This window comes from Octopus bimaculoides, chromosome 11 (assembly GCF_046866305.1).
Source record: "Octopus bimaculoides isolate indiv1 chromosome 11, ASM4686630v1, whole genome shotgun sequence".
Lineage (NCBI taxonomy): Eukaryota > Metazoa > Mollusca > Cephalopoda > Octopoda > Octopodidae > Octopus > Octopus bimaculoides.
Genome location: NC_142938.1, coordinates 38255527 through 38283061, shown reverse-complemented (window position 1 = coordinate 38283061; position 27535 = coordinate 38255527). Strand labels below are relative to the sequence as shown.

The following is a 27535-nucleotide window of genomic DNA, read 5'->3' as shown; positions in this document are numbered from 1 at the left end:
AAAATATTTTTCTGTTCTATAACACAAAATAGATAAGTATACGATGTTTGAAAGTCTTTCCGTACCAAAAACACTACGTAAAACATTAATGAAAAATGTGGCCCCCGTTTCAAAAATAGATCCGGTACAACAAATGTTTTGATCCATCAGTCAGGGTCTCTTCAGGTACATTGATAAATATGTCTCACTATGTTCTGAAGAGTCACTCTCAATGTTATTAAGAAAGGAGCACATTATAAACAATTATGGAACAATTACCCAGGTACTTACATACAGCTAAACACACATTCACATACTATAATCAAAACCATACCTAACTGATGCAAACGTAACACCCACAACTCGGATTAATCCCCCTGAGTTAAAACCTCAAATACTAAAGAAGAACTGTATCTGAATAACATGTATTTAGACATGTAACTTTACAATCCAGCTGTGTATATGTATATAGATATCTCTATATATGTATGCATGTGTATGTGAATGTATAATTGCATATGTGTGTATATATGTGAGTGTGTGTCTTGTCTTCATGTGTTTGTGTGTGTGTGTGTGTGTGTGTGTGGGTCTATGTATGTATCTATATGCATGTGTGTGTATATGTATATATGCTGATGTGTACTTACATGTATGTATTTGTGTATATGTGTATGCTTATATATATATATTTATGAATGAGTAAAAGGATGCTATATATGTATATGTATGTGTGTGTGTATATGTATGTATACATATATGTATGTGTATGTCTATGTATACATATATATATTTGTGTCTGTGTTCCTCTGTCTGTCTGTATGTATATGCACGAACAGAAAATTACTTGTCTAAGTATTAATCTCTTTTCTCCTCCTACTTTCTTTTTTGACAGTGAAAGCTGATTAGGTCATTTTATCTAAAATGGAATGTAAGATGTCCATGTTCATATTTGAATTTTTTGCATTTCTATAATATTATTTACTTTTATTCATTGCCTAACTTGATAGGAATATAACAACAAGCCAGCTGACACTAAGAATCTCTAATGAGACTTCTTTATCAATGTACCTGAAGAGACCCAGACTGATGGGTTAAAACATATGTTGAACCCCAAAAAGATTTAATACCAAATCCATCTCCTGTTAATTAATATTCTTACCCCAACTGCCATTGTGCAGTTCCTGAAATAGATCCAACAGAAGTGTATATATATATATATATATATATATATATATATATATAATACAAATAATAAATGAGTATATGCATATATACGTACATGTATGTACATACTTACATCTACCTGTATATATAGATGCATATCTGGGTACAGGACATTGCAAACAAAGCGTAGACAAAATGATAAACAAGTACAGAAAACACACAGGCCACATAGAGAACATCTCCTTCATCAGCTATCCCCATTCTAACACAGGCGTTTATATATATATATATATATATATATATATATATATATATATATATATATATATATATAATAATAATAATAATAATAATAATATTAGAGATAAAAATCCAAAATTACAGGTAAAAACTCAATTAAAATCAATTTATTAAAAATTAAAATTAAATTAAGTTTCACAGTATTAAATATATATAAATATATATATCGATAAAAATCCACTGTCACATATAGAAAAATTAATAAGTAAATTATTAATTTTTCTGTATGTGACAGTGGATTTTCATCGATGAGTTCATGAACCTTGGTTCTTTTCCCTAAAACTATATATATATATATATATATATGTGTGTGTGTGTGTATGTATGAATGTTATAAATACACACGTGTGTAATATCTCAATGTTTATGCATATTAGCAGTTAAGTGTAAGGTACTAAATAAAAAGCAGAAAAGCTGGAGTTATTTATTTAATTTTTTTTTTTTCCCACACATTAACTTATTTCTCTTTTTAAACAGTTACCCACTAATTGCTGGAGTAAGATGGGCACTATTTTCTACACATCTTAGTTAACTGGGCTCTGTACCAATGATAATTTTAGACTAAATTAACTTTACGCTAATGAGTTTGTCATGACAATATGAAACGTTGGTAGAGGAACTTACAGTCATAATGTTGAGTGACGGCCAACTGAACTGACGGTTTGACGTTTAGCTGCACATAAAGGTTGCTATAGTAACACTTAATGCCATATTCATATTTATAGTAGAGTTATTTCCCATACTGACAGTAGTTTCGTATGAAATTATTCTTCATTCTATTTATTTCTCTTAAATTTCTTCTTTCTTTCCACATTTTCTGTTGATTTCGCATTCACTGTTAAACAAGAAAAGTCATTGAGAAAGAGCGAGTATAATATTCTCGCTGTTTTATTTTCCTTTCCATCTTCCCGTTTTCCTTCCTCCTTTTTGTTTACGTTTTTCTATTCTACTGCTTTCTTTATTTTCATATATATAACATACAAACATGTACATCTTTTAGAACATTGTTATTTTATAAGATTTTGCTGGCAAATTCTTAAGTCAACATAAACATTTATTTACATGAAAGAAAATTACCGGAGAACTTTCTTCTGATACTTCCAAATCTTTCTGTTAAAACTGTATTAATACTTCATTTAGAGAATTAACATTGTATTGAAATCATTTGTAAGAAAGAAAGAAAAAAGAAAAAAGTTCATTATTTCTTTTACGTCTCATCGTTAATCTCTCCCCCCCCCTCTCTCTCTCTCTCTCTTTCTCTCTCTCTCTTTTCATTCCTCACTCTCATTTCTTTCCTGTTCCTTATGGTTTAGCTTCAGCTTCCCTATATTTTACGCCTTTTTATCAATCTTTTCGTTCTCTTTCCTTATTTTCCATTCCTCTTTTTTTCTTTCCATTTCGTTTTTCTCCCCATCATTTGTCTTTCAAAGGCGTAATATACCTTGATTTTGTAAAAGCTTTTGACAAAGTGGATCATGGTATGATATGCCACAAACTGCATGAAATCGGCATAGCTGGAAAACTTGGAGAGTGGTTACACGACTTCCTGAAAGATAGAAGTCAGGCAGTAGTGGTCAATGGAGCCACCTCAATAAAAACACATATAGTGAGCGGTGTTCCACAGCGCACTGTCTTGGGACCACTGCTTTTCATAGTGGCCCTCTCAGATATGACCTCAACTGCCCGGATAGCCACCCTTGCAAGCTACGCAGAATATACGAAAGTCTCGCAGAAAATACAGAACCCCAGCGATGTTGCACATCTGCAGCAGGAGTTGGACTCAATTTACAGATGGGCTGAGGATAATAACATGCAGTTTGATGCTGAAAAATTCCAAGCCCTGCACTACCAGCGTTCAAAACTGAATATGAAACTTACAGCGTACGCTGGTCCACAGGGAATTACAATCCCAGAGCCTAAATCAGTAAAGGACCCGGGTATCGACATGAGTGATGATATCTCTTTCCAAGTGCACATTACTAGGATGGCGACAAAGTGCAGACGACTGGCTGGATGGATCCTGAGAACGTTCAGAACCAGAGATGGGAACCTGGACTATTGCTCCCGGCTATGGTCACCCAACAGTATAAAATTAACAGTGGACCTTGAAGCAATCCAGCGAAGCTTCACAAAGAAGACCGTCTTGTAGTGAAACCTCTATCACGGGCATTCAATCATAAATGATAACGAAGCTGCTAACATCTAGCCTTCGGTTTGTCTTGGACCCTTCTGTCCATCATCCTGATTGGTTCTTATTTTGCGCGGCAATTGTCCCCATGTTCTGCTTGCTAAGGGGGCATTACGTCCAATCGTGGCTTTAGATAAAGTCACGTGATAGAGAGTTTTACTGGGTTTCCGGTGAGCCCTTTTTCGCCTATAAATAAGCCCGATCCAACGACGGCAATTGTCTTCGATTTCAGATCTCTCACAGGTTTGGTCGTTGACCACACACATACAGAACACAGCTACAGCCAGTTCCAGCGCCGACGTCTTCACCACCAATGCACTGTCTACCTTTGTCGTCGCCAGCAACACCAACCTCAACAAGCGCGGTTTTATCTCACCACTGTATGAGTGGAGTTTCTACTCACGAACAACAGTCAGAACTAACCAGCCAGAATATACTATACCAGGTAACACAGGTCACATCATTCGACGCTCAACACACATAGTGTGATACTCACAGCTCTGCTACTTGGCCACAACTTCCTGCGTATGAACATTCTGTCTCCTTGTGTAACTCTAATACGAACTGGTATTTCTCTATCTCAGTGTTTTAAGACTTTTTACAGTCTATGTTACAGACACTCTTTCTATGTTCTGTGTTTCCTCTCATTCACACGCACACTTGTACTCTCACATATTGTACACACACTATTGTTTTATACGACTGTCCGTCACTTCACATTGTTGTATACATTCTCTTGTACACAAAGGCCTGATTTATCTACTGTCTTAATTTTATATGTCGCATGCACGCACACACAGACAAACAGTTTCACTTTGTTAATAAATTTATTCTCATTATGTATCTAACGGTTGAGTTTGTCCTAAGTTCTTTTACTGGCACAATGGCTCGCGTATCTCTTACGACGAGCCTATTATCTTATATATATCTTATTTTGTGTTCGACTGTGCGACATGGTAAAAAGGAACCTTTTTCGTCTACGTCGCCATCTCCTTTGGTTCGCACGGTCGAAGTATAACAGTCTCATTGCAACAGTTCAGCTACTGGGAAAGGCTGAAACAGCTAAGACTCTACTCTCTGGAGCGAAGGTAGGAGAGATATGCAGTAACATACACCTGGAAGACTCTGGAAGGAATTGTGCTAAATTTTGGCATTGAAAGCTACACTAATGCCAGAAAGGGTCGACACTGTATAGTGCCAAAGATCCCACCGATGCCATCGCGCATCAGGACCAGTTACTGCAACAGCCTCGTGAAGAAGCTATTGATATTTTATGTTGAGTTCTTTTTTATTTTGTCGAATTTCGGTAATTTCATATCATGTACTATTTTTCCCCGACCCTCTTTCATTTGACCTTGATATTTAAAATTGCTTTTGCACTTCTGGTCTTTCTGATGTCCAGGGTTGAATATTGATGTGTATGAGTCTGTTTTCTCGAGAATTGGAGTAGTGAATTTACCTTATCTTGGCTTACTCATTTGCCCCAACCAAATTTGTCATTTACATCCTCGAGGCGAACGGCGATAATTTTCTGAAATAAAAATCAAATTATGTTATAACGCTTTTAATGCATTTAGGGAAGGCATCTTGAACACTTGTAAGAAATATCTTTTGTCTCAAAGTCAAAAATGCAGTAAAAAACATCATTTTGCACCCCTCCTCTACTTGATAACTCTCTCTCGTCTCCAACTTTTATCTGTTTCTTAATTACCATCACGACATATCACCACTGCTATCTGTAGTAGTAGTAGTAGTAGTAGTAGTAGTAGTAGTAGTAGTAGTAGTAGTTACCACGACTGTCATCATGGATAACGAACATCTGTTTTCTAACATTCGCTGTGTAAGTTCCAACTCGCTAATCTTTATCAGTTCTATTGTAAGTCTATATTTCCAATTAATTAACTCGACGAAACAACAACTCAATGAATTAATGACGGTACTGAAGTGTAAAGCAGCGTATGTGTGACATTTGCAAGTCTTCTTTCCCCTACAGCCGCTGCCACCACCCCAACCACTATCATCATCATAGTCGTCATCATCAATAGCCCTGAAGAACATTACAATCACTACCGTCGCATGAAAATTACCATAACCCCTATGACCACCATCACCATCAACCTCATCGTCCCAACATCACCATAGCCACCGTCATCATCATTATCGCCATCACCATCACTCAGTCGCCATTACTATCATCACAATCACCAACACCATCAGCACTACCGTCTTCATCATAATCATCACTGTCACCAACATAATCATTACAACCATCACCACACTCAACCGAGATTCTCATCCATCCAGATCAGAAACATTCCATCCGAACACATACGGAAAAATCACCAATTCTTCTTTCATGATTTCCTTTCTTTTGTTTTCAATTCTATAAATTCTTATTTCTGTTGAAGACAATATATTGGCCAAGCGGTTAGTGTACAGGATTGCTAACCAATTGGTTGATTGTTCGTGTTCTGTCACTGTTGTATATGTGATTGGCTTACTTTGTGTTTGTTACAAAGACATTTTACACTTGATGGCCAAGTTCACCTCAAAGATTTTAAGACATGCTATATAATTCAGTGTGGGCAACGGCTTCGTTATGTAAACTCATTACGTTACAAAGGTGATGCGTCATTGTTGCAGGAATATTCAGCAATGACCCGATGTCGCGATTCGCTGGAATGTTACCTACGTGATCAACAAAATCTGACCAGTGACGACTTCACGTGGAATAGGCCCCAGTGACAATTTCGACTTTTAGCACGCTCCTTTCTGAGCCCATCAATCAGTATAAATCGACTCACACGCAACCATCACCCAAAGAGCTTTCGGATGTAGCAGAGAGAGAGAGAGAGAGAGAGAGAGAGAGAGAGAGAGAGAGAGAGAGAGAGAGAGAGAGAGAGAGAGAGAGAGAAAGCATGAAACGAAACGGCAGGCAGACGGTGAACAGACACGGGCAGCGGCTGAACCGAAATCACATCAACATAACGAACTATCGACAACAGCACAACTGTAAGAACGACCGTGCGAACCAAAAGGAGAAATGGTGACGAATGGAAAAACAGGGCTCCTTTTTTAAAACGCGTCACACGGTCGAACACAAAAATATAAAGATGATAAATATGTTATAATTCTATAACATAGAGAATTCGTAAATGCCAGTAAGGAAGACGATATTGAACCAACCGATGAAGATGTATAACAGTAGAATTTGTTGGAGCATTAAATCGTATGTCTGTGTGTGTGTGAATGCGACACATTAAAACACAATATAAGACTGGCCGTCATGTAAACAAAAGAGTATGTGCAAGTAATAAATGTATGTGAATGCGTGAGATACAGCGGATAGAAAAGAGTCAGTAGCACGTATAAGGATTTAAGATACCAGTTCTTTGTTAGAGTACACAGTGGTAAGTGTCTGTATATAAGAAGTTAAGGCGTTAGGGCAGAGCGATTACTCGTCGTGATGTTAGGTCTTCCATGCCGGGTTCTTGAATACAGATGTTCTTCGCAGGCTGGGTTCTTGGCTGTTATTTTTCGTGGCGAGGAAATCACACAAACAGGGCTGAAAAGCTGCGGTTAGCGGTTGGTAGCTTGTGTACGTGTAGAGTCATATTGACGCTGGCGGCGATGCTGGTAGTACGTAGAGTCGTGTTGCTGCTGGCGACGTCGGGGGCGATGCTTGTAGTTCGTAGTTGTACGATGGTGTTGATGTCGTCGCTGGAAACTGGTTGCTGCTGTGTTACGCGTGTGTGTGGTTAGCGGCCAGATCTAGGCGATCTGGGGCGCGACGAATTTGCCGGGTATCTAGCAGGCTATTTATAGCTGAAGGTAGGCTCCAGAGAAGCATTAGAAAAACACTATCACGTGACCTTATTAGGGGCTATGGTTGGTCAGTTTGCGTCCTGAGGCGAACGGGTGGAGATAATTTACCCGCGCAAAGAATAGTCAGTCAGGTGATGACAGGGAATGAGTTGCTTTCTACTACGCTCACGTTTGTTTGTATATAATGGCGATAGAGGTTAATTTCACTACACTACGACTAGCTGTTAATTTTTGACTACTATTACAATTACACCAAGAACAATAGCATCCAAACTCTCTCAACACTTGTCGTTTGTAGTAACCACAATATTTGTCTCATGCGTGCGAAAAGAATAAAAGTTTATAAAAATCTCAACAAATTTCGTCGTCTTCTATGTACAAATGTTGACTTCCGACGCTAGAAATAACAATCAGCACTAGCCCCAGTACAAGTGGTGACTCCTACATTTTGGCATGTTCAATTATTTAGAAAGCATTTAAGAGCTTTTTGCAGAAATTAATAGATGCAGCCAAACGGTATTGTCGTTTCAAAAAGCAGTGTATGATATACACTATAAAAACTCAACAAATACTGATTTGAAGGGATTTTTTTCTCTCTTTTGAGCTAGAATTCATATCTGGTTTCAAATATTTTGTCAGATGATTTGTATGAACTATTATTATTTTGCTGTTGTTGTTGTTATTATTATTACTATTATTATTATTATTATTATTATTATTATTATTATTATTATTATTATTTGAAGTTGGGGTAAGATGGAATATTTGCATGGCTGTATCACGAGAAAGGGATTTATTTTCGTTAGTCTAGTCTACTAAAGACTCGTGTATATCATTATATAATATATGTTGCGTGTTCATTCGTAGAACTAACAAAAGAAACCAACTTTTAAAATAACAGTGGGACTTTATTCCTTCGCAAAGTGGTACAGTGGATCAACGCAAGAAGCATTACAAACTCTTGTGGTTTTTGTTCATCCATCGTTTTGATAATTTATCCTGGGTCATCGTTGGTTACATAGGCAACGTTATATTAATTGCAGCGTGGAAGGTGTTTATAAGCCATTTAAAATAACACACAAAATCCGTTAGATTCACTTCAACATTTAAATTTAATTTGTCAAAATATTTTCGTCGCTTTGAGACCGCGACCTGTTCACTGAGAAAATTCTGTGCTGCACAGAATTTTGTCAGTGAACAGGTCGTGGTCTCAAAGCGACGAAAATATTTTGACAAATTAAATTTAAATGTTGAAGTGAATCTAACGGATTTTGTGTGTTATTTTAAATGGCTTATAAACACCTTCCACGCTGCAATTGTTTTCGTTCCAGCACACGATCTCAGATCAGGTCACTTGCTATGCAAGTGCATCTCCGTTATATTAATTGTTCTCTGTAAAAAAAAGAAATAAAACTGCAGAATCTGTATAACTTTCACCCCTCTGAATTTCTTTATTCGCCTATGAAAGGCATATATAAAAGGTACCGAACAGGGGCGGGGACGAAACAAGCACAATCTTACGGCGGGCTGGGGTTACAATCATTTAAAATTTGGGTGAAATCGGAATGATAAATCGAAAAATAAAAATACAATTCAAATCGAAAATGAGAATGCAATTAAAAATGTAAACAGAATTATATAGTCCATGGGTTCATTTTTAACCCGCCGGTTTTTTCCCCTTTTTTTTCTCCTTTATTGTTTTTTTTTTCCTTACTTTCTTCTTTTCGTTTTGACGGGCTACACTAGCACGGCCCCGTTCATACTCAACTTCCTTTCCACAGTTTTCTATCCTTTTCCGTACACACTCTGAGGCAGGTACCTTTTCTCCAAACGGATCTTTCTTAGCGGGTGGAAATTAAAATAACTTACCAACCCGCGTCTGGAGATAAAGTGGCCTGTCTCAATCCCTTTCGCACGTGTCATCCATACTGTAGCTTTCAGTACTGCTACTACGCAGAGAAAAGATGCCTTCCTTTCCTTGTTAAGGGAGGGAGGTGGTACTATCTTAACGATAGACTCAATCGAGAGCCGTTCTCTTTCTGCATCTGACATCAGTTGTTCGACATAGGCTATCAACTCCCTCAGCTCCTCACAGTGTACGAAGGCATGCACAAGTTTCACTGTCGCGCCCGCACCTCGAGCATGTGGGGGCGGAGTCAAAACCGTGTCTGGACAACCTTTCTCGAACCGGTAAGGCCAATCGGTAGCACAACCAAGCCAAAGATTTCTGGAAGTTAACCCAGATATCCCGACCCGAATGTCCTCCTGAACAGGCTGGTCGGTTTTTCCTCATCGAAGCCTAGAGTCTCCCCCAGGACGTCGTCGGACTCATACCCTACCAACCCTCTATAAAAATCCGCAGTGGTAGCCTCGCCGCTGGTATTGCTCGCTCGGGAGAACAGAGTGAGTGCTTGTCTACACTCCTTCTGCCATTCTCCCATCCTAGGTCTCCGCTTGATCCATGTACCTAAGTCCCTAAAGGACTTCAACTGTGGAAGAAGTTGCTTGACATGCGGTAACCACCTGTTTACCATCCAGGTAGCGCCAGAGATGCCTCAGCCTCAACGCATACTTGCTCATCATCAGCCATGGCATCCCCAGTCCACCCTTTAACGGTTTCTGGCAGCAAATAAAACGCCTCACAAGTGGCGTTTCCCTGTCCACAAAATGCGGAAAAGGATCCGTTCCAACTTGGTCAGTCACAAACCGGGGCAAGGCACGACGGTTAGGCGGTAGATTATCACAGATGTTATAAACACCTGAACAAACCTCGGCCCTTCCTAGCAAGGATAACGTCCCCCAATATCAGGTCTGGGTTATGGTCGTCACCTGGATCTATTTCAAAACGGGTGCACCAGTATTTTCTTAACGAAACACTAACGAAACACTTTGAAACTTGGGACACTGGTAGAATGTGTCATATAAAACATCTTTTACTCTTAGTCTTCTTAACAAAAAAACGTACATCGCAAGTTATTCCATGTTAAAGTTGTCGTATTTCTGTAATTTCAACCAATCACTGACGTCTATTCAGCTGAGTAGAGTTACTACTGGGCGGTCATAAAAATGTTATTCCCTGTGACATATTTCATCCGGTTTAATCGTAATTTATACGCATATATTGTTTATATAATAAATTACGCTGTGCGTATCTATGTGTGTAACAATTTTAGAGTTAGGGTTAGTTTTAGGGTTAGGGTTAACAGTCTAGTTAGGGTTAAGGTTAGGGTTAGGGGATTAATACGATATACACCGTTACAGCGCTAACTGTTTTCAACTGAATAGACGTCAGTGATTAGTAGAAATTATCGAAATAAGACAATTTTTTACATGAAATAAATTCGAATACAAAAATATTTTTCTGTTCTATAACACAAAATAGATAAGTATACGAAGTTTGAAAGTCTTTCGGTACCAAAAATACTACATAAAACATAAATGAAAACTGGTGCCCCCGTTTTGAAATAGATCCCGTCACCTTACTAGTCACCTCGCTTCAGTTTTTCTCCACCTGGAGATCTGGTCTAAACCAGATTCGAGCAACTTAAGCGAGCCCTCCGTCCAGCGTCCGACGACGCTGTTGGGAGGCATCAACTTTCCACGCCAGGTGCCGAGTTGCAAGCCGTCTGATTTCTCCTGGTTAATCTTTGCCCCTGCCACTGCTTCGTAACTTTTGATGGCGTCTTCTACACGAGGTAGCTGCCCTTCATCAGACACGATGATGGTAACATCATCCACATATGGCGTCGCACTTCTACCGTAACACAGATCACGCGGGTCTTACCCCATAGTCCCCAATCTCCGCAGTAGTGGCTCAAGAGCCAATACATACAGAATCGGGGAGAAGGGGAAGCCCTGGCGAACTTAGCTCGAGAAGAACCCATTCACCCGGATGACAAATTCGATGTTGCAATACAAAGCTTCGATCCAGCCTCGGAAAGTCGGGCCCAGTCCAACCGTCCGGAAGACCGCCGCCAGATACCGATGGTCGACCCTATCGAATGCCTTTGACTGGTCCAAATTTACCAGTGCCCCACCTTTGCCAGGGACTTTACTAACCCTCTCTATGGTGTAGCGAATGAGATGAAGATTGTCATGTATCGTCCTTCCTGGGATAGCACATATCTGTACCTCTCCCACCAGGTCGCCTACGACAATCCTCACTCTCTTGGCTAGCACCTTAGCCAAAATCTTTAACTTTGGGTTTAGCAGAGTGATAGGCCGAAAATTATTAATGCCATCCCCCTTGCTCGGGTCCTTCCTGATCAGTGTCACCACTCCTCGGCTCACAGATTTGGGAATTCTCCCATTCTGCTGCCAATTCGCGTACACACTGGCCAGTATGTTCCCGAACAAGTCTGGCATACTTTTATAAAATTCGTAAGGTAGACCATCCAATCCCGGCGACTTGTACCCGGGACACTCGGAAAGCACCTCTATAACCTCCTCAGCAGTGATCGGCCCTTCACAGCGCTCAGCGTCACGCGCCAAAAAACGCGGGCCGCAGGCCAGGAAATCCCTGAAGGCATCCCCATGGTCCAGCGCACCGCCCTTCCCGAACAACGCAGCAAAGTGCTCGTGAAAGGCCTTGCACACCTACTCCTGTCCTTCGCTCTCCTGTCCATGTTCGTTAACCACAGACCTTATCGTAGCATCCACACCGCGTTGGGTTTCTACCGAGCGAGCCCACCCGACAACTTTGATACCTTTGCGACCCAGTGCACGTAATTTAGCCCGAACTCTGCATCCTTCGTGTTTGGCATTGAGATGTCGGTCCACCTCTTCTAACGCCTTAAGTAAATCCCTTTCTACTCTAGTATGCTCTAGACTTAACTGCGTGCTAAATCTAGTCGACTCAAGTCGAATGGCTCTTTTGAGGGCCCTCCACCGCCGGTTAATGTCCTCATTACTAACACCTTAATCTGGCTCCGGTAAGTTTCGCAATCCAATAGGGACTTGTTCAACTTCCAATAGCCAGATCCCTGTCTATGGACCTTATCTATATGCAACTCACACGTCACTAATTTGTAATCCATATAGAGTACATAGGTAAACTGTGGACAGCTAAAACTAGACTTATCTCTAGCATTAACTATAACCCTGTCTATGTGAGACCCGATTGATCCGTCGTTATTAGTCCAAGTCTACATTGGAACGTTCGGATTATCAAGTCAGTATCGATCTGCCAGCCTAAATCGATTCAGCAGATCGACGAGGCTTATGTTGCATTTCCTATCGTTCGAACCTATGCTATCCAGGCGTGCATCGAGAATAGCGTTGAAAACTCTCACTCCTCTGACTCGTAAATAATTTGTCGTACCAATTTATGTGGGAAAAAGGAGGCTCCAGAACACATACGGATTAGTTGTTTGAGAATATTTAATACGCACAACGTGATTGGACTTTCGATCCAATTCCCACGCAACACTCAACCAATCACAACTCAGGACTCAACAAATGTGTTATAGAACAGAAAAATATTTTTGTATTCGAATTTATTTCATGTAAAAAATTGTCTTATTTCGATAATTTCTACTAATCACTGACGTTGGTTATCTTGGACCAAGATACAAGGAGATATGAGTCGAGTCCACCGAACCTTGCTTAAGCTCTGTCCTCGTCTGGCTTGCTCGTAAGGAGAAGTGAGATGTATGTTCCCTGGTTGTTCTCAATTCTTGCAAAGATTTTTATCACCAGACTGCTGATAACTAGAGAAAAGAACGCAAATCTCAAAGATTTCCACTTCTGTTGTTAGTTAGAGAATGCGGTTCGAATCCTAGATCTCGCTACAGTATTTTTGTGCAGCTGAAGAAGAAGAATATTCAGATGCAAGGAAAGAATACAAAACATCGAACAAATTAACAAAATATTCGGAAACTTCCATATGCAATCTGGAAAATTAGAAAAGATTGATCAATCTAAAAGTGCTGTAATATTTGAGAACCAGCCAGTTCTTGTTGCTGGTGACAAAAGATAAAATGTTTCGAAAATTTGTCAAAAATGAAAGTTTCCAACATTTGACAGCATTAAAAAGATAATTCTGCTGATATTTTCTTAAATTCAAGAAAATGTGGAGTTAGATTTAATAGGAAACCATTAGAATTATTGTGACCAGAGAACTTTGGCCTTTGCTAGTGGCGTATGGTGGTTGTTGTATTGGGTGTGCTGCCACACCCAATGTCACTAAATTTCAATCAGGGGTATAACTAAAATTTTTCATTAAGATTTGTGATCAAATTAATGAGTAAGGTTAATATTCAATAATGAATTTGCCATTTTCGATGGGTGTACAGCGCACACCTAGCACACCCGGAACATACGCGACCTGCTCTGCTGTATGATTCCTACACAAAGGCGACAACATATTTGGCTTCTATTTGCATTGTAGCGAGACTCATTTCTGTTCTGATTTTTTATGTTCGCCTCGCCTTTTATATTCGCAAGGAAGCTCCACATGTTAATCTTTAATGATTAGTCGTTTGACCTATCATGTGAGTTTGGAACGTTTGGTTGAGTGTTGTATTTTGATTGTTCAGGTAGTGCGCGGGATATGGATCTTGGATTCAATCACATTGCGCGTAATATTTCCTCAAACAAATAATCTGATTCATCGCTGGAGCCTATGTTTGTCTATATATTGGGTTAAAACCTCTAAGACAGTGAGGTGAGGTATTTTTCCCAGAACACGCGTCATGCTATTTTCTTGTTGTTATAACGAAGCACTTGTAACCAACGCTGGCCAGAGTTGAATTACCTTAACGATGGATTAACTATACAACCAATACAATCCGTGATGTGTTTATTTGGTCCACTGTATAATTTAGCAGAGGGTTGAGGTCTCGATGTTATTTTAAAGTTAGTTTCGTATATTATTTCGAAAAGTTAACACGCAGCACTTATTATATATAATGGTACGCAACATTTCTGTAGTAAACCAAGAGAGACTTTATAACCTCACTGCTAAAGTATCAATATATCTTTGTTAGACAGGCTTTGCAAATTTGTTGCAATTGAAAATCTAACGAAACGGGTTAGAAGTGGAAAATGAACTATATTGAACCCATTTTTTATTAACGTTTTTGCAAATCCAAAAAAGCAGCAGCAGTAACAACAACAACAACAGCAACAGATTATCATTAACTGCAATCTTCACCTGAATAAAAGGAATGACAATACCCTGACATTCTTTTCTACTTCATCTTTGTTGAAATACTTTTAAAAACAAAATTATCTTTATTCAAGCCTTAAAATCCATCCACATTTTCTATTGCTGTTAAATTTTTAAAACCCTCCTCCTCCGCATCATCAGCATCGTTTTATATTTGCTTTATATGCTGGTATAGATTTGACGAATAATTTCTTATGTAGATGTACTGTCCTCCCACAATGTCCAAAGATCAATGTTTCGTTTGTAACATTTTTAGCTTCTGGCATTACGAACAGGATTCTGTTCGTAATGCCAGCCACTTTACAAAATATTCTGGGAGTATTTTTTTTTTTTTTTTTGCGGTTGCAACACTAGAGAGGTTACTTGTTCTCTGCAAGATTAAAGATTGTTTCTATTCCATTCTTCGAAGTTAACTTGATCAATAGATGAATAGAAGAAAGTGATGATAGAGAGAACAAGGGTTAGAGGATGAAATAAGAGAAAGTATGACGGGAGAAATTGAGCGATTGGAGAATGGATGTTAAAAAAGGAAATAAGAGAGAAAGCGAGAGACAGACAGATAGAGAAGGGGAGAGAGGCTGTGATAAGCAGTTACATCTAGTTTGTTGATAAAGGAGTTGAATAGGAAAAAAAATTGAGCTGCGTGATGGTGAAGAAAGAGTGATAGTAGGACTCAAGGTGTTGGAAAAGTAATAAAAGTGGTGTAGAGTAATGGGGAGGGGAGAGAGAGAGAGAGAGAGAGAGAGAGAGAGAGAATAATGCATATTAACAATATAATGAGTAATACTAGAAAGAGTAATGTGAGAAAGACAGTAACAAAATCACAATAAAGATGAATAGCGGTGAGTGTGAGGGAGGGAGAGAGGGAGAGATGGAGGAAATAGAAAGGGTGATGGTTGGAAGATTGAATACTGGTAAATACGTTGTAATCCCTGATTACACAGGTAGTATAATGAGAATAATAAGGATTGAGATAATTGATAAAACGACGACAAAAATGTAAATATGGAGTAATATACAAAAAAAAAAAAAGGTTTTCACACATTGTATGCATATTATTTTGACTGCACCTTTTGAATCTTGGAAAAGGGAAATATTTTGAAAAAAAGGTGTATAAAGAAAAAAGGATGAATAATCACTGGTTTAAGAAGTGTTGTATATAATACAAGACTGTGTCCTAGTTTTATCTTCTTTCATTATTTAATTTTTTTTTTTCGTATGAGTTCCTTGCTATTTGTTTGGAGCGAAAAAGATCTTAAATGCATTATTATAGAAGTTGATAAGGTAAACTGTCAGAATCATTAACACGCCGGATAAAATACTAAGCGGCATTACGTCCGTCCTTACGTTCGGTATTCAAATTCCACCGAGGTCGACTTTGCCTTTCAGGGTCGATAAAATAAGTACCAGTCGAGCAATGGAGTCGATGTTATCGATTTACCCTCTTCCCGAAATAACTGGCCGCGAACCAAAATTTGAAACCATTATTAATAGAAGCTGATGTTATGCTTGTAGAGCAGTTGTTACCCTGAAAAGTCTTTCTTTTTATCATTTTTTTTTTGGCAAGTATCAGGGTTACTACATTTGAGTTTTGTTCGATGTTGTAGGTCGTAGATGATTTCTTTCTTAATGCGATATCCAAGGATTACCCGGTGAATATACGCTTGCGATATACGGAACCCACATTGTGTGAGTTGTTAGCATATCCAGGAAGGCCAGTTTATTACAGTAATCCCTCAGCATATTGCGGTTCACCCATCACGATTTATTATTTAAGCTTACGTCGGTTCCTCCGTGGTGTTGTTTTGCATTTATAATAAAATAAATATATACAAATTATAAAAATAATTAAAAAAAGATACAGTACAATACTGTTTTTACTTCGCGGATTCTCACCTATCGCAGGAGATTTTAGAGCGTAGCACCCGCGATAGTCGAGGGATTACTGTATTCTTTTCCTTTTCTATTGTGAATTGCATTGAAGATTTTGATAGACGCTAAATTGTTCGCATATCTGTTGGTAGGTGTCATCGTTATAGAGGCTTCAGTGCCTTCTGAAGGCAGAAGTACAGTGGGCAACACCCAGGGATTTCACGGTTCTAGGGGCCCATTTCTAAACTATGTAGGCTGTGGTTTGCTGTCAATAACTACTGTAAGGTCCAGTATATTGACTTGACCGGGGGCTTATAATGTTTCTAAGACGAACTTGAGCATCTTATAAATAGCATGACGGTTTTCTTGCCAAGTGATTCCTTTTTTGTTTTAACTATTATGCGCGTGTGCACGCACGCGTGCGTATGTATGTATGTATGTATGTATGTATGTATGTATGTATGTATGTATGTATGTATGTACGTACACACACATATATATACTCGCGCGTAACACACACACACACACACATAACGTAAATAACCTTGTGTAGAGTTGGTCATTAGAATTCGAAGAAAGTTTATTAACACACTATAGACAATATGAATTGATAATTCTTTATAAGAAAGCACACAATATGTGTGTGTGTGTGTGTGTGTAAAGAGAATGAGATGAGGCGGTGCGCACTGAACATGGAACATTTCAATGTAAAACTCTTATCTCATAAGATCCCAATGGGAAACTGTGGTGGCCGAAGATATTCGTATAATGAGACAATGTGTCTTATAGAGCAGAACAAACGTATAAAGTATTTATGACGAACAATATCTGGAGGAGGGCTGATGGACAAGGTGAGATGTGTTGGGAATGTAATTAAAAATAAGCTCTACGATATAAAGCTTAAAAGATAAGGGCAATCCTTCGATATGGGTACACATCATTCACCCACACAACCTTCCATCATGACAGATAAAGAGACTAAGCTGAAATAAAGGGCAAATGACGTCGTCCCCTCATACCGACACTCAGGAACCAATATCAAAGGAATGTCCCAGAAAAAAAAAAGAATTGAAAAAGAAAATGAAATTAACCTCTTAACATATTATCCCGTATATTTTCATTCAGAGATGTCTAGTAAATATGTATTTGAACGAAAATATACGTTCACTGTACTCTGGTATCTGTCATTTATTTCTAACCTGAAATTCTTCGTTCATGATGTTATTCCCGTTTTCTATCATTAACTATCATTTCTACCTGTAATTTCATAATAAATCATAACTGATCCAAAATAATTTGTGTATTTATTCTTTCTTACATACAGATTCAAAACAAATATTAATAGAAAAATAAAAATGATTTTTTTTTTGCATGGAAATTTTTAAAAAAACGTGTCTGTTAAGAGGTTAAACAGGTGGAAAAGAGACGGGGTGGGAATACCACACGATCAAAACAATAACAAAACATCAGAAAAACTGCTCGTGGCAACTGGTGATGGCATAAAAATGTGATGTTGATTTCGGTAGAAAGAATAGAAGCAAAGAACTGGTAAGAACGCAAGTTGGTGACTTTCAGAGATATTAAACCGTCAGCAATGACATGAATAAGATTACAGAGAGTATCGAAGGAAATGACATTTTTTATAATCTCTTAAGAAGAAGGAAATTGCATCTTTATAATATTAGTCATTTTGTCGATAGTAGAAATAGTCATTCGAATAGGTGGTAGGGGAGACGATGCTATTAATGATAATTATTTATTTGGGAAAGAATTTAACAAGATCCTTTATTTGTTTTTATTTTTCAAGTCGAATATGTTGAGTCAACTGCATATTAGCATTTTTTATTTATTTATCGGTGCACTAATTTTTATTTAACTATTTCATTTATGTTTCAATCGTCAAACTATCTGGGTTTTTTTCTATCTCCCACATACGAAACTCTTAGCAATATCTCTGTTAAAACTAATTCATTCGTCTTCTCCTTGCCATAAAAACATAAACAATCTCAGTTGTCAACCTAAACAAGCTGCTAACGTTATTTCATGCCCCACCCCCATCATCGCTTTCCCCCTCTTTGATATCTTATCACCCTTCTCCCTTAACGCTACTATTAGGTTCTTCGTCTTCTCAGAGTTATGCTCAGTCGTTCGCACACCTGTCAGTAGGTGGCGCCTTCCAAACATCTTATAAATAATATGGTTACATTCTTCTCGAACCATTTCCAGAGGCACTTGTGTTTTCGGTTTAATTATTATATTTCAAAAAATACCCACCACCGCCTTTCTTCGAAAGCCTGTATCTCCCACATTCTGTGGCTGCTTATTGGTTTCCATTTATTTACAGCCAGCAACAGTTGATTCAATGCGTCAGTGGTACATCTGAAAAGGTAGGATTTAAACAAACCACTTTCTCTTTCGTTCATTGATCTACATACAAATAATAACAGTGTTAACGATTTTTCCATTGCCAAAGCGACATTTAGCAAAATAAAAAGAACGTTATGTAGCAACACTACTCAGTTAAATATGGCAAAAACACATAACGGAAAAGTTTTAATTGTATGTATGTATAATATAAAAGTCTATGTATAGATGTATAAAAAATGTATGTTTTTTTTATAAAAAATGTATGTTAGTATGTATGTATATATATAAAAAAATATATCTTAGTATGTATATATATGTATATATAAAATGTATGTTAGTATGTATGCATATATAAAAAATGTATGTTAGTATCTATATATATATAAAATGTATGTTAGTATGTATATATATATACAAAAATGTATGTTAGTATGTATATATATATATACAAAAATGTATGGAAACAGCCAGACAGTGAATCTCAAAACAGCCAAACTTCAGTTGTCTCTTCCTTGGGTAGCTGCTCTCACCCGGCGCCAACTGCTGTGTTGCGAGGGAGGGGAGGCATTTCAAACATTTCCCCGTGCGTCAACATTTTCATCCTCACCGTGTTGTTTGTTCATGATTACTGGAAAACTGGTTTTCTTACGATCAGTCAGCTTTGAATGAAGGAGACGATGCAATAACAACAATACTTCAACTACTATTATTAACAATGGTTTCAAATTTCGGCACAAGGCCAGTAATTTCGGGTGAAGGGATAAATCGATTTCATCGACTCCAGTGTTTAACTGGTACTTATTTTGTCAAGCCCGAAAGGATGAAAGGCAAAGTGGACCCTGGCGGCATTTGATCTCAGAGCACTGTGAATAAATGTGTTATGTGACATACTAGATACAAATGATATTAAAAACAGGTGCAAAAAATAATAAATAAAAACATACGTGACTGGCGATGCTCCAGCATGGTCACCGCTTTTGGGCTGAAACAAAAAAAAATATCTATTAATCATCCCTTCACCTGTTAATGCACACCTGGCTTAATACACTTTTAGCTTGTTTATATCCACCTGGCTTAATATACAGCTGGTTTGCTTAATAATACACATGAATTTTTGTCTTTATCATCTGATATCATCTCCATATTCTGTGCATTCATTAATATGTATGGGTAAAGAGGGAAAAATAAGTACTTTGTGATGTTCGAGCGTTCAGTGGGATAGGAACATCATTCAGCTGTACAGAGGGTTACTAGCGCCTGGCAAGCAGAACTTCATCATGTACAAGTTGACGGTCGTGGAAATTTCCTTCTCTTTGTCATGCCCTTCTTGGCATCTCCTAGCACATGGCGCCCCGGGCAACTGCCCGAGTTGCCAATACCTTGAGCCAGCCCTGTAGCTGTATTATAGTACATCTTACATTCTGAGTTTAAATCCTACTGGACCTCATAAGTATCAGATACATATCTCTGTTCCCTATACTCCTTATCCTACAAATATGTAAATTGCCTTGTCAAAGAAATCACTGTTATGAAGATAGAATGAAATCTCTGTTTAGGAGTTAAGTATTCAATAGTAATATTAATAAAGGTTTCAAGTTTTGGCACAAGGCCAAGAATTTTGGGGGAGAGGTTAAGCTGATTACATCAACCTCTGTGCATAACTGGCATTTATTTTATTGACCCTGAAAGGATAAGTCGACCTCGGCAGCATTTGAACTCAGAACGTAAAGACAGAAATGTTGTTAAGTATTTTGCCTGATGTGCTAACGATTCTGTCAGCTTATATTCATTAGTAATATTACCAAGCAATGAATTGACAGAATCATTAGTGTCAAACAAATTGCTTCGTAGCATTTCTTCTGGCATTTTACATTGTGAATTCAAACCCCACTAAAATTGGCTTTGCCTTTTATCCTTCTGGGGTCAGTTTACTAAAGTACTGCGGTGATGGTATCGATTAACTCCCTCCCCTCAAAATTGCTGATCTTGTACTTAAATCGCATGAAGTCAGAAACAATATTACCCATGACTGCAACAAACAATTTCTTTCTCTGAATGAAGGGCAGATTGTATGACATGAATGAAATTTGATAGTGTAACTTGAGCACTGAATACAGAATATATTCTAAAGCTGGAAAGAAATGAAGTGAACACACTCTGTTGGATGTGTATAATGTTAGCATGCATGAACGATAGATCAGAGGTGATGTGCAAAAATAAATGTATATATAAAAGAATTAGCCGCAAAGTGTTAGAGAAAAATCTGTATTGATACTGACACGTATCATATGTCAGTATTGATAAGAGTTGGTTAAAGAAGTGTCAATCCAAGTGGAAAGAACATTCAGAAGAGAAAGACTAAAGAAGATGTAGGACGAAATGGTGAAATGAGGTATTGGGACATGTTCCTGATGACATGATTTTCTTGTGCCATTTTCCTAACAGTAAATTTTGTTAAATCCCTCCTCTGAGTCTGTTCAGCAATTAAGTCAGTCAAGCCTTGTCTTTTATCTTTTACCTGTTTCAATCATTAGAGTGTGGCCACGCTGGGGCACAGCCTTGAAGAATTTTCAGTTGAACTTAACGACCCAGTACTTATTTTTTGTAAAGCTTTGTACTTATTCTATTGATTCCTTTTGCCAACCCACTAAGTTACAGGGACATAAACATACCAACCCAAGTTGTCAAACAGTGGTGGGGGACAAACACATACATAAAGACACACACATACACACTATTATTTATATATATACACATACACGATGGGCTTCTTTCAGTTTCTGTTTATCAAATCCACTCACAAGGCCGAGGCTATAGTAGAAGACACTTGCCCATGATGCCATGCAGTGGGACTGAACTCAGAAGCATGTGATTGGGAAGCAAACTTTTTACCACACATCCACGTCTCCACCAGTAGGGATAAAATTGAAAAATTTAAAATTTGGTTCATGCTAGAATATGAAGACAGTACAAATGAGAAGTGTTAATAATCATTAGATGACTACTCCATTAGAATGACCTGAGTAACTTGCATGTACAGAAAGACTGAGAGTTTCCATACAGGAGTACTCGTGTGGCTCCATTATATTTCTGTTGTTTTAAACTATAGCATTAATAAAATAATAGTTGGTTGACAAAGTTTACATTTTTACTTGCAGTAACTTCTAACTGAAAACTTAACTCTGTTTTACAATGCCCTAATTGTAATTAGTTTGAATAAAATTGCAAAATGCTAATTAACTTTGAACTTTTAACAACATTAAAGAGAGTTTTTGTCTAGTAATTGCTTGAATAATCTCAGTTGATCAGTTATTCAACTGACTATATTTCCCCTCAGCCATAATGTTAATATAAACAAATGAGTGGAATATGCTTTACTGAAGAGGTCTAATGAGACTGAAATATGTCAGTTACTAAATCCACTCTGTTCAGAAATCTTAATCAGCTGATTTTATTGAGGTTATCTCCCTTGTGTTTAGATTTTAAATACCTCTACAAGTAGTCTTTGTCTACTTATTGCTTAGAGAATTTCAGTTGACTGATGTTGTTCAACTAAATATATTTGTTTATTTGTTTTTTTTTTCATGCCAGCATGGGTTAGAAAAGGACATTATTGGGCCTTTGTTTTGCTGTTGGATGCTTTCTTGTTGATAGGGGAAATGACAGACAGCTATATCACACTAAGCTCAGTGATTTTTGCAGAAGTGCAGATTTAAACAAACACACGTTATTTACGATGGACAGATAGGTGTCCTCATCTTGTTTGTTGTTATCACAATGTTTCAGCTATTAACCCTCTGATTCTAAGTTCAATCCCAGGCAGGGACTTGAAAAATAATATCAACAGAAAAATAACATCAGCAATATAGCTTAGGAATGAGAACAGTGTATCCCATTAGTCAAATAAAAGGTTGGATTCAAAATTCCACCTGAACACCTGATGAAGGCTGTGGGGTACATCAGCGAACATGTGATAACAACAAATAAGATGAGGACACCTATCCGGCCATTATAAATAAAGTACATAATTTCTCATCTCAAAAATATAGAATAGAAACATGTATACATCTACGATGTGCTTTTTACAATTTCCTTCTACTAAATCCACCTGCAAAGCTTTAGCTGCCTTTGAAGACATTTTCCCTAGTTGCTGCACTGTGGGACTGAACCCCAAATCACCTGGTTGAAAAGCAGGTTTCATCTTTATGCAACACCCTTCTGTATTTGTTGCCAGAATACAGAAAGTACCCCTGTAGGGTGTTCTTGGTCATATTATTAATAGTCAAATAAGTAGTGTTTGCTTCAACTCTGGGTTTTTATTGAATGATATCTCCCAGTTATTATTTGGTTGCAAACAGCACGAATATCACACTATCTCATTCTTTTTATCTGTAGGTTTGTAACTTTCAGTTTAAGAAATTGATATTTGTATATCAAAAAAATATACCTACTATAACTAACTAGCACCAATTGAGACTCAGTTCCCAATCTCAGTTAGAGGTATTTCACTTAATTTGTTGCTATAACACTTAAGAAAAATATAAAATAGGCTATTTATCTTCTGTTGCCCTAAATGAATATGAGGTTTTGATAGATATCAGTATTTATATGATCGACAAACTTCTTTATCAATACACAATGAAAGTTCAGATGAGCAAATCAGTATGACAGACTATGGTTCAGCTTCTCTTTTGGTTATAGTTTTAGGGTTTGTTACCATTCACAAAGTCCCTATGCATTTAGGTATGCCATACTAGAAGTCATGCTCTCTGGCCATGGCATGAGGACAGAAAAGGTTTTGTTAATCTTTCTAAACATCTCTTCACCACAACAATTCAATTTACCTCATATATATATGTACATGTGTGTATCAGTATGTGTAATTGGTTTGATTGTTGTAGTATTAGTGAACTGTCTGAAAAGATAACAGTTTATATCCAGGTCAACACTGTGCTGTGTTCATGTCCAAGGCACTTAATCACTTAGGTTTGTTTGGCTTTGTCCACCTAACTGCCTATGCTCTTCTATATTAGTAGGTGCATTATATAATTGAATGTTTCATTAGCTCATTTTGTCAACTCTCCTATCCATGGGTATAACTCAGAAGTGTGCACTCTATTTGGCTGATTTGCCCTTTATATATACTGTATGGCAAAATTGTTTTCAGTGCTGTTTTAAGAATTAAAATCATTAAGGAAATTGTTTAAATCATCTTCCTCACCTCCAGACTAAGTTGTACTGAAGTATGGTGTGTAGCATGGACATTTATACACTGCACACTCAGCTGTACATTGAAATATGGTTTGGAGTGCTCAACATAAAGCTACACATTAATGTATGGTGCATAGCATGGTAATTCATATATTCCACACACATAGCAGATTCTGAGGTATAATTCCAAGTTCATTTAAGTACTTTCAGGTGCAATATATAGCACCTACATACTAAACATTTGTCATATACTGAGGTTATAGTGTGTAGTGTAAGCCACTCTACATAAAACACAGTCTGTCCTACACTAGTGTAGAATAGTCTTTTATACCCAAATCTTCTTGGATAATTTTCCTGTTGCTTCAGTTATATCTTTACTATCAACTATATCATTCTAGAACTCTGGAAATATTATTTTCCTCTTCAACAACTGAACTTCAGGTGTAGAAATTAATCATTAATTATGTTAACCTCTTCTTATTGTCTCTGTCCCATGTTAGTAGTGGAGGCTGAAAAATCTATGAACATTGTTTATTCTCTTTTCAGCTAATCGTACAGTGGGCACTTTCATAGTCACATACACCATCACCATTTTCTCTGAAATCTATATTTCCTCACTAAGTAAAGGTCTTAAAAAACATTCTGTACATTGCAAGATAACCTGTTCATTCAACAGTATCAAAACCCAGATATATAGATTTATACCAGTTGTTCTCAACCATTTTCTCCCTATGGATCCCTTTGAATTTTATTTTATACTACTGGCAATAAACCACAGATGCTAAGAAAATACTCCATCACATGCCAGGGGAAGAAACTAGAAGTAGTTGATTGCTTCTACTACCTAGGTGACCAAGTCTGTTGAGGGGGTGGTTGCTCAGAGAGTGTTACCACAAGAATAAGAATAGCCTGGGTAAAGTTCAGAAAGCTTCTACCCCTACTGGTGACAAAGGGCCGCTTGCTCAGTGTGAAAGGTAGATTGTATGATGCATGTGTGCAAATTGCCATGCACCACAGCAGTGAAACATGGGCTATGACTGCTGAAGACATGCGTAGGCTCAAAAGAAATGAAGCTAGCATGATCCGCTGGATGTGTAATGTCAGTGTGCACACATGACAGAGTGTAAGCACCCTGAGAGAAATGTTAGACATAAGAAGCATCGTATGTGGCATGCAAGAGAGACATTTGCGTTGGTATGGTCATGTACTGCGGATGGACGAGGAGAGCTGTGTGAAGAAGTGCCACTCTCAAACAATGGAAGGAATCCGGGATAGAGGGAGACCCAGGAAGACTTGGGATGAGGTGGTGAAGCATGACCTTCGAATGTTGGGCCTCACAGAGGCAATGATAAAAGACCGAGACCTCTGGAGGTATGCTGTGACTGAGAAGACCTGGCAAATAAAGTGAGTCCACGGCTGTAACCTAGACCAGTGTTGCACAACCAGTCAACTCAAAAGTACCTTGGATCGTAGGGCGACCTGTTGTGCTTGAGGAGACCTATTGAGTCAAGTACATCAACATCAATATCAAAATCAAATCAAATGGAAATTGTAGTTGTGAGCCCCATGCTGGTGCACGTAAAAAGCACCACCCGAACCATCTGATGTCAGTGCCGCTTTGACTGGCTTCTGTGCTGGTGGCACATAAAAAGCACCATCCGATCATGGTTGATGCCAGCTCCTCTGGCCCCTATGCTGGTGGCACGTAAAAAGCACCCACTACACTCTCAGAGTGATTGGCATTAGGAAGGGCATCCAGTTGTAGAAACACTGCCAGATCAGATTGGGGCCTGGTGCAGCCTTCTGGCTTCCCAGACCCCAGTCAAACCATGCAACCCATGCCAGTATAGAAAACCGATGTTAAATGATGATGATGATAATGGACCCCCATAGCCATTTAATTTTTGAAAAATTTCCCTTATATTTTTATGATTAAATATTGTTGGGAATTGTTAAAATATTTTGTGGACTCTGGTTGAGAACCATTGATCTAGAATTAATTAGAAGCTAAAAAAAGTGTTTTCTTCAAATGCTAGGTTGTTCCACATAGTTCATGACAATGGTTTGTGTTCTTTTTTAAAAATATTTCAGAACTAAATGTATTTACTGCTGTGTATATTAGAGTGGTTTCCACATATCTTGGACAGTGTACCTACCACATACAAATATCACATGCACCAAAGAGCCTGTGTGTCTCATTATACAAGCAGTTTCCCCCTGTTGGTGGTCCATCGTTGAACTGTATCATTCTTCTGTCTCTTCTACAATATTATCTGCTTCTTTACCTGGTGAACTGCAACCTCTTCTGCTTTGTTACACCTGAATTGATTGAGGCAATGAATTGGCAGTTGGTAGCATCAGATGAAATCATAGTGTTTATCCTGACTTATTGCATCCTGTGTTCAGTTCTGCCAAGGTCAGCTTTACTTTCCATCCTTTTGGGAATTGGTGAATAAAGTACCATAACTGGGTAGTGGACTGACAAGATTGTTAGAATGTTGAATGAAATGCCTTGAGGTATTTATTGGAGCTCTCTGAGTCCTGGGATCAAATTTCACTGTGGTCTACTTGGTTTGTACACTTTACCCATTGCTTGATTCATTGCCACCACCTGGCACCTTGGGTGTCCTCAATGAGGCCAACACTGTTGCAAGCATTTGGGTCAGGTCTCTAGTTTAAGGATACTTCTCTGTTTGTCACTCACCTATTTCAGAAACCCTGTAAAGAGTCATGGGCACTGCCTTCCTTACTCATCATCATCATCATCATACATCAGCTTTCCATGCTGGCATGAATTAGATGGCTTGACTGGAGCTGGTGAACCGGAGAACCACACCAGGCTCCAGTCTATTTTGGCTTGGTAGCTTCAGCTGGATGCCCTTCCTAATATCAGCCACTCCACAGAGTGTACTGGGTGTTTTTTACATGTCACCAGCAAAGGTGCTTTGCTATGTTACTGGCACGGATGTCTTTAATGTGTCGCTGGCACTGGCTACAACCACGATTTCACTTAGCTTGACAAGCAATTCTCTAGAGGTCTCGACCACTTGTCATTGCCTTTGTGAGACTCAACATCCGAAGATCATTGACTAAGCAAAGTAAATGAACATAATAAAATATATAAAGAAAGAGTATCTTACCTATAGTATATCACCTCCATCCCACTCTACTTTCTGAAATATAAAAAGAGAAAGAAAAGAAAGGATACTATAGACAAAGGGCTTCTGAAAACTTCTTAATAGATGGTGATTGATTGAATAGGTCTAGTCAGTTAGGTTTGGCCTGATTGAATAGACCTATGATCAAATTTGCCTGTGTCACCACTTCTGTATCTCACTCCATTCAGACCACATACTATATGCTTTACCTAGCTACTATCCCCAAACATCATCATCATTGTATAGTATAGAAAGCTAACAAAGTAATGTCATTAGAAGGAGGGCTAGGAAGATAAAGGAAGA

General features: G+C 38.1%; 2 protein-coding genes and 1 long non-coding RNA gene across 10 annotated transcripts in view; 1 reads left to right on the top strand and 2 right to left on the bottom strand.

Annotated features, from left to right (window-relative positions):
* The window catches only part of LOC106869953 (uncharacterized), a 38623-nt gene extending 36436 nt beyond the window's left edge, over nt 1–2187 (bottom strand). For both annotated transcript variants that reach the window (XR_016243646.1, XM_014915897.3), the window contains exon 1: nt 2068–2187. Coding sequence is in view for 1 of the 2 variants with exons in the window: in XM_014915897.3 (XP_014771383.2) it covers nt 2068–2073 (6 nt within the window). In the remaining variant the exon portion in view is untranslated. The remainder of the gene's footprint in view (nt 1–2067) is intronic.
* Nucleotides 2188–8651: 6464 nt separating this feature from the next.
* LOC128249071 (uncharacterized) overlaps nt 8652–27535 on the bottom strand; it is a 61183-nt gene continuing 42299 nt past the window's right edge. For 2 of the 5 annotated variants that reach the window (XR_016243644.1, XR_016243643.1), the window contains 3 exons: nt 27215–27247; nt 19808–19845; nt 8652–8848 (listed from right to left, as the gene is read on the bottom strand). This is a non-coding gene — a long non-coding RNA (uncharacterized LOC128249071). Of the gene's footprint in view, nt 8849–19119; nt 19846–27214; nt 27248–27535 lie in introns of those variants that run through there. The other 3 variants (XR_008265173.2, XR_008265171.2, XR_016243645.1) reach the window with 2 other exon arrangements.
* LOC106869955 (uncharacterized) overlaps nt 17962–27535 on the top strand; it is a 130463-nt gene continuing 120889 nt past the window's right edge. The window contains exon 1 of one of the 3 annotated variants that reach the window (XR_016243642.1): nt 17962–18044. The gene's annotated coding sequence lies outside the window, so the exon portion shown is untranslated. Of the gene's footprint in view, nt 18045–18126; nt 18884–27535 lie in introns of those variants that run through there. The other 2 variants (XM_014915900.3, XR_001409471.3) reach the window with 2 other exon arrangements.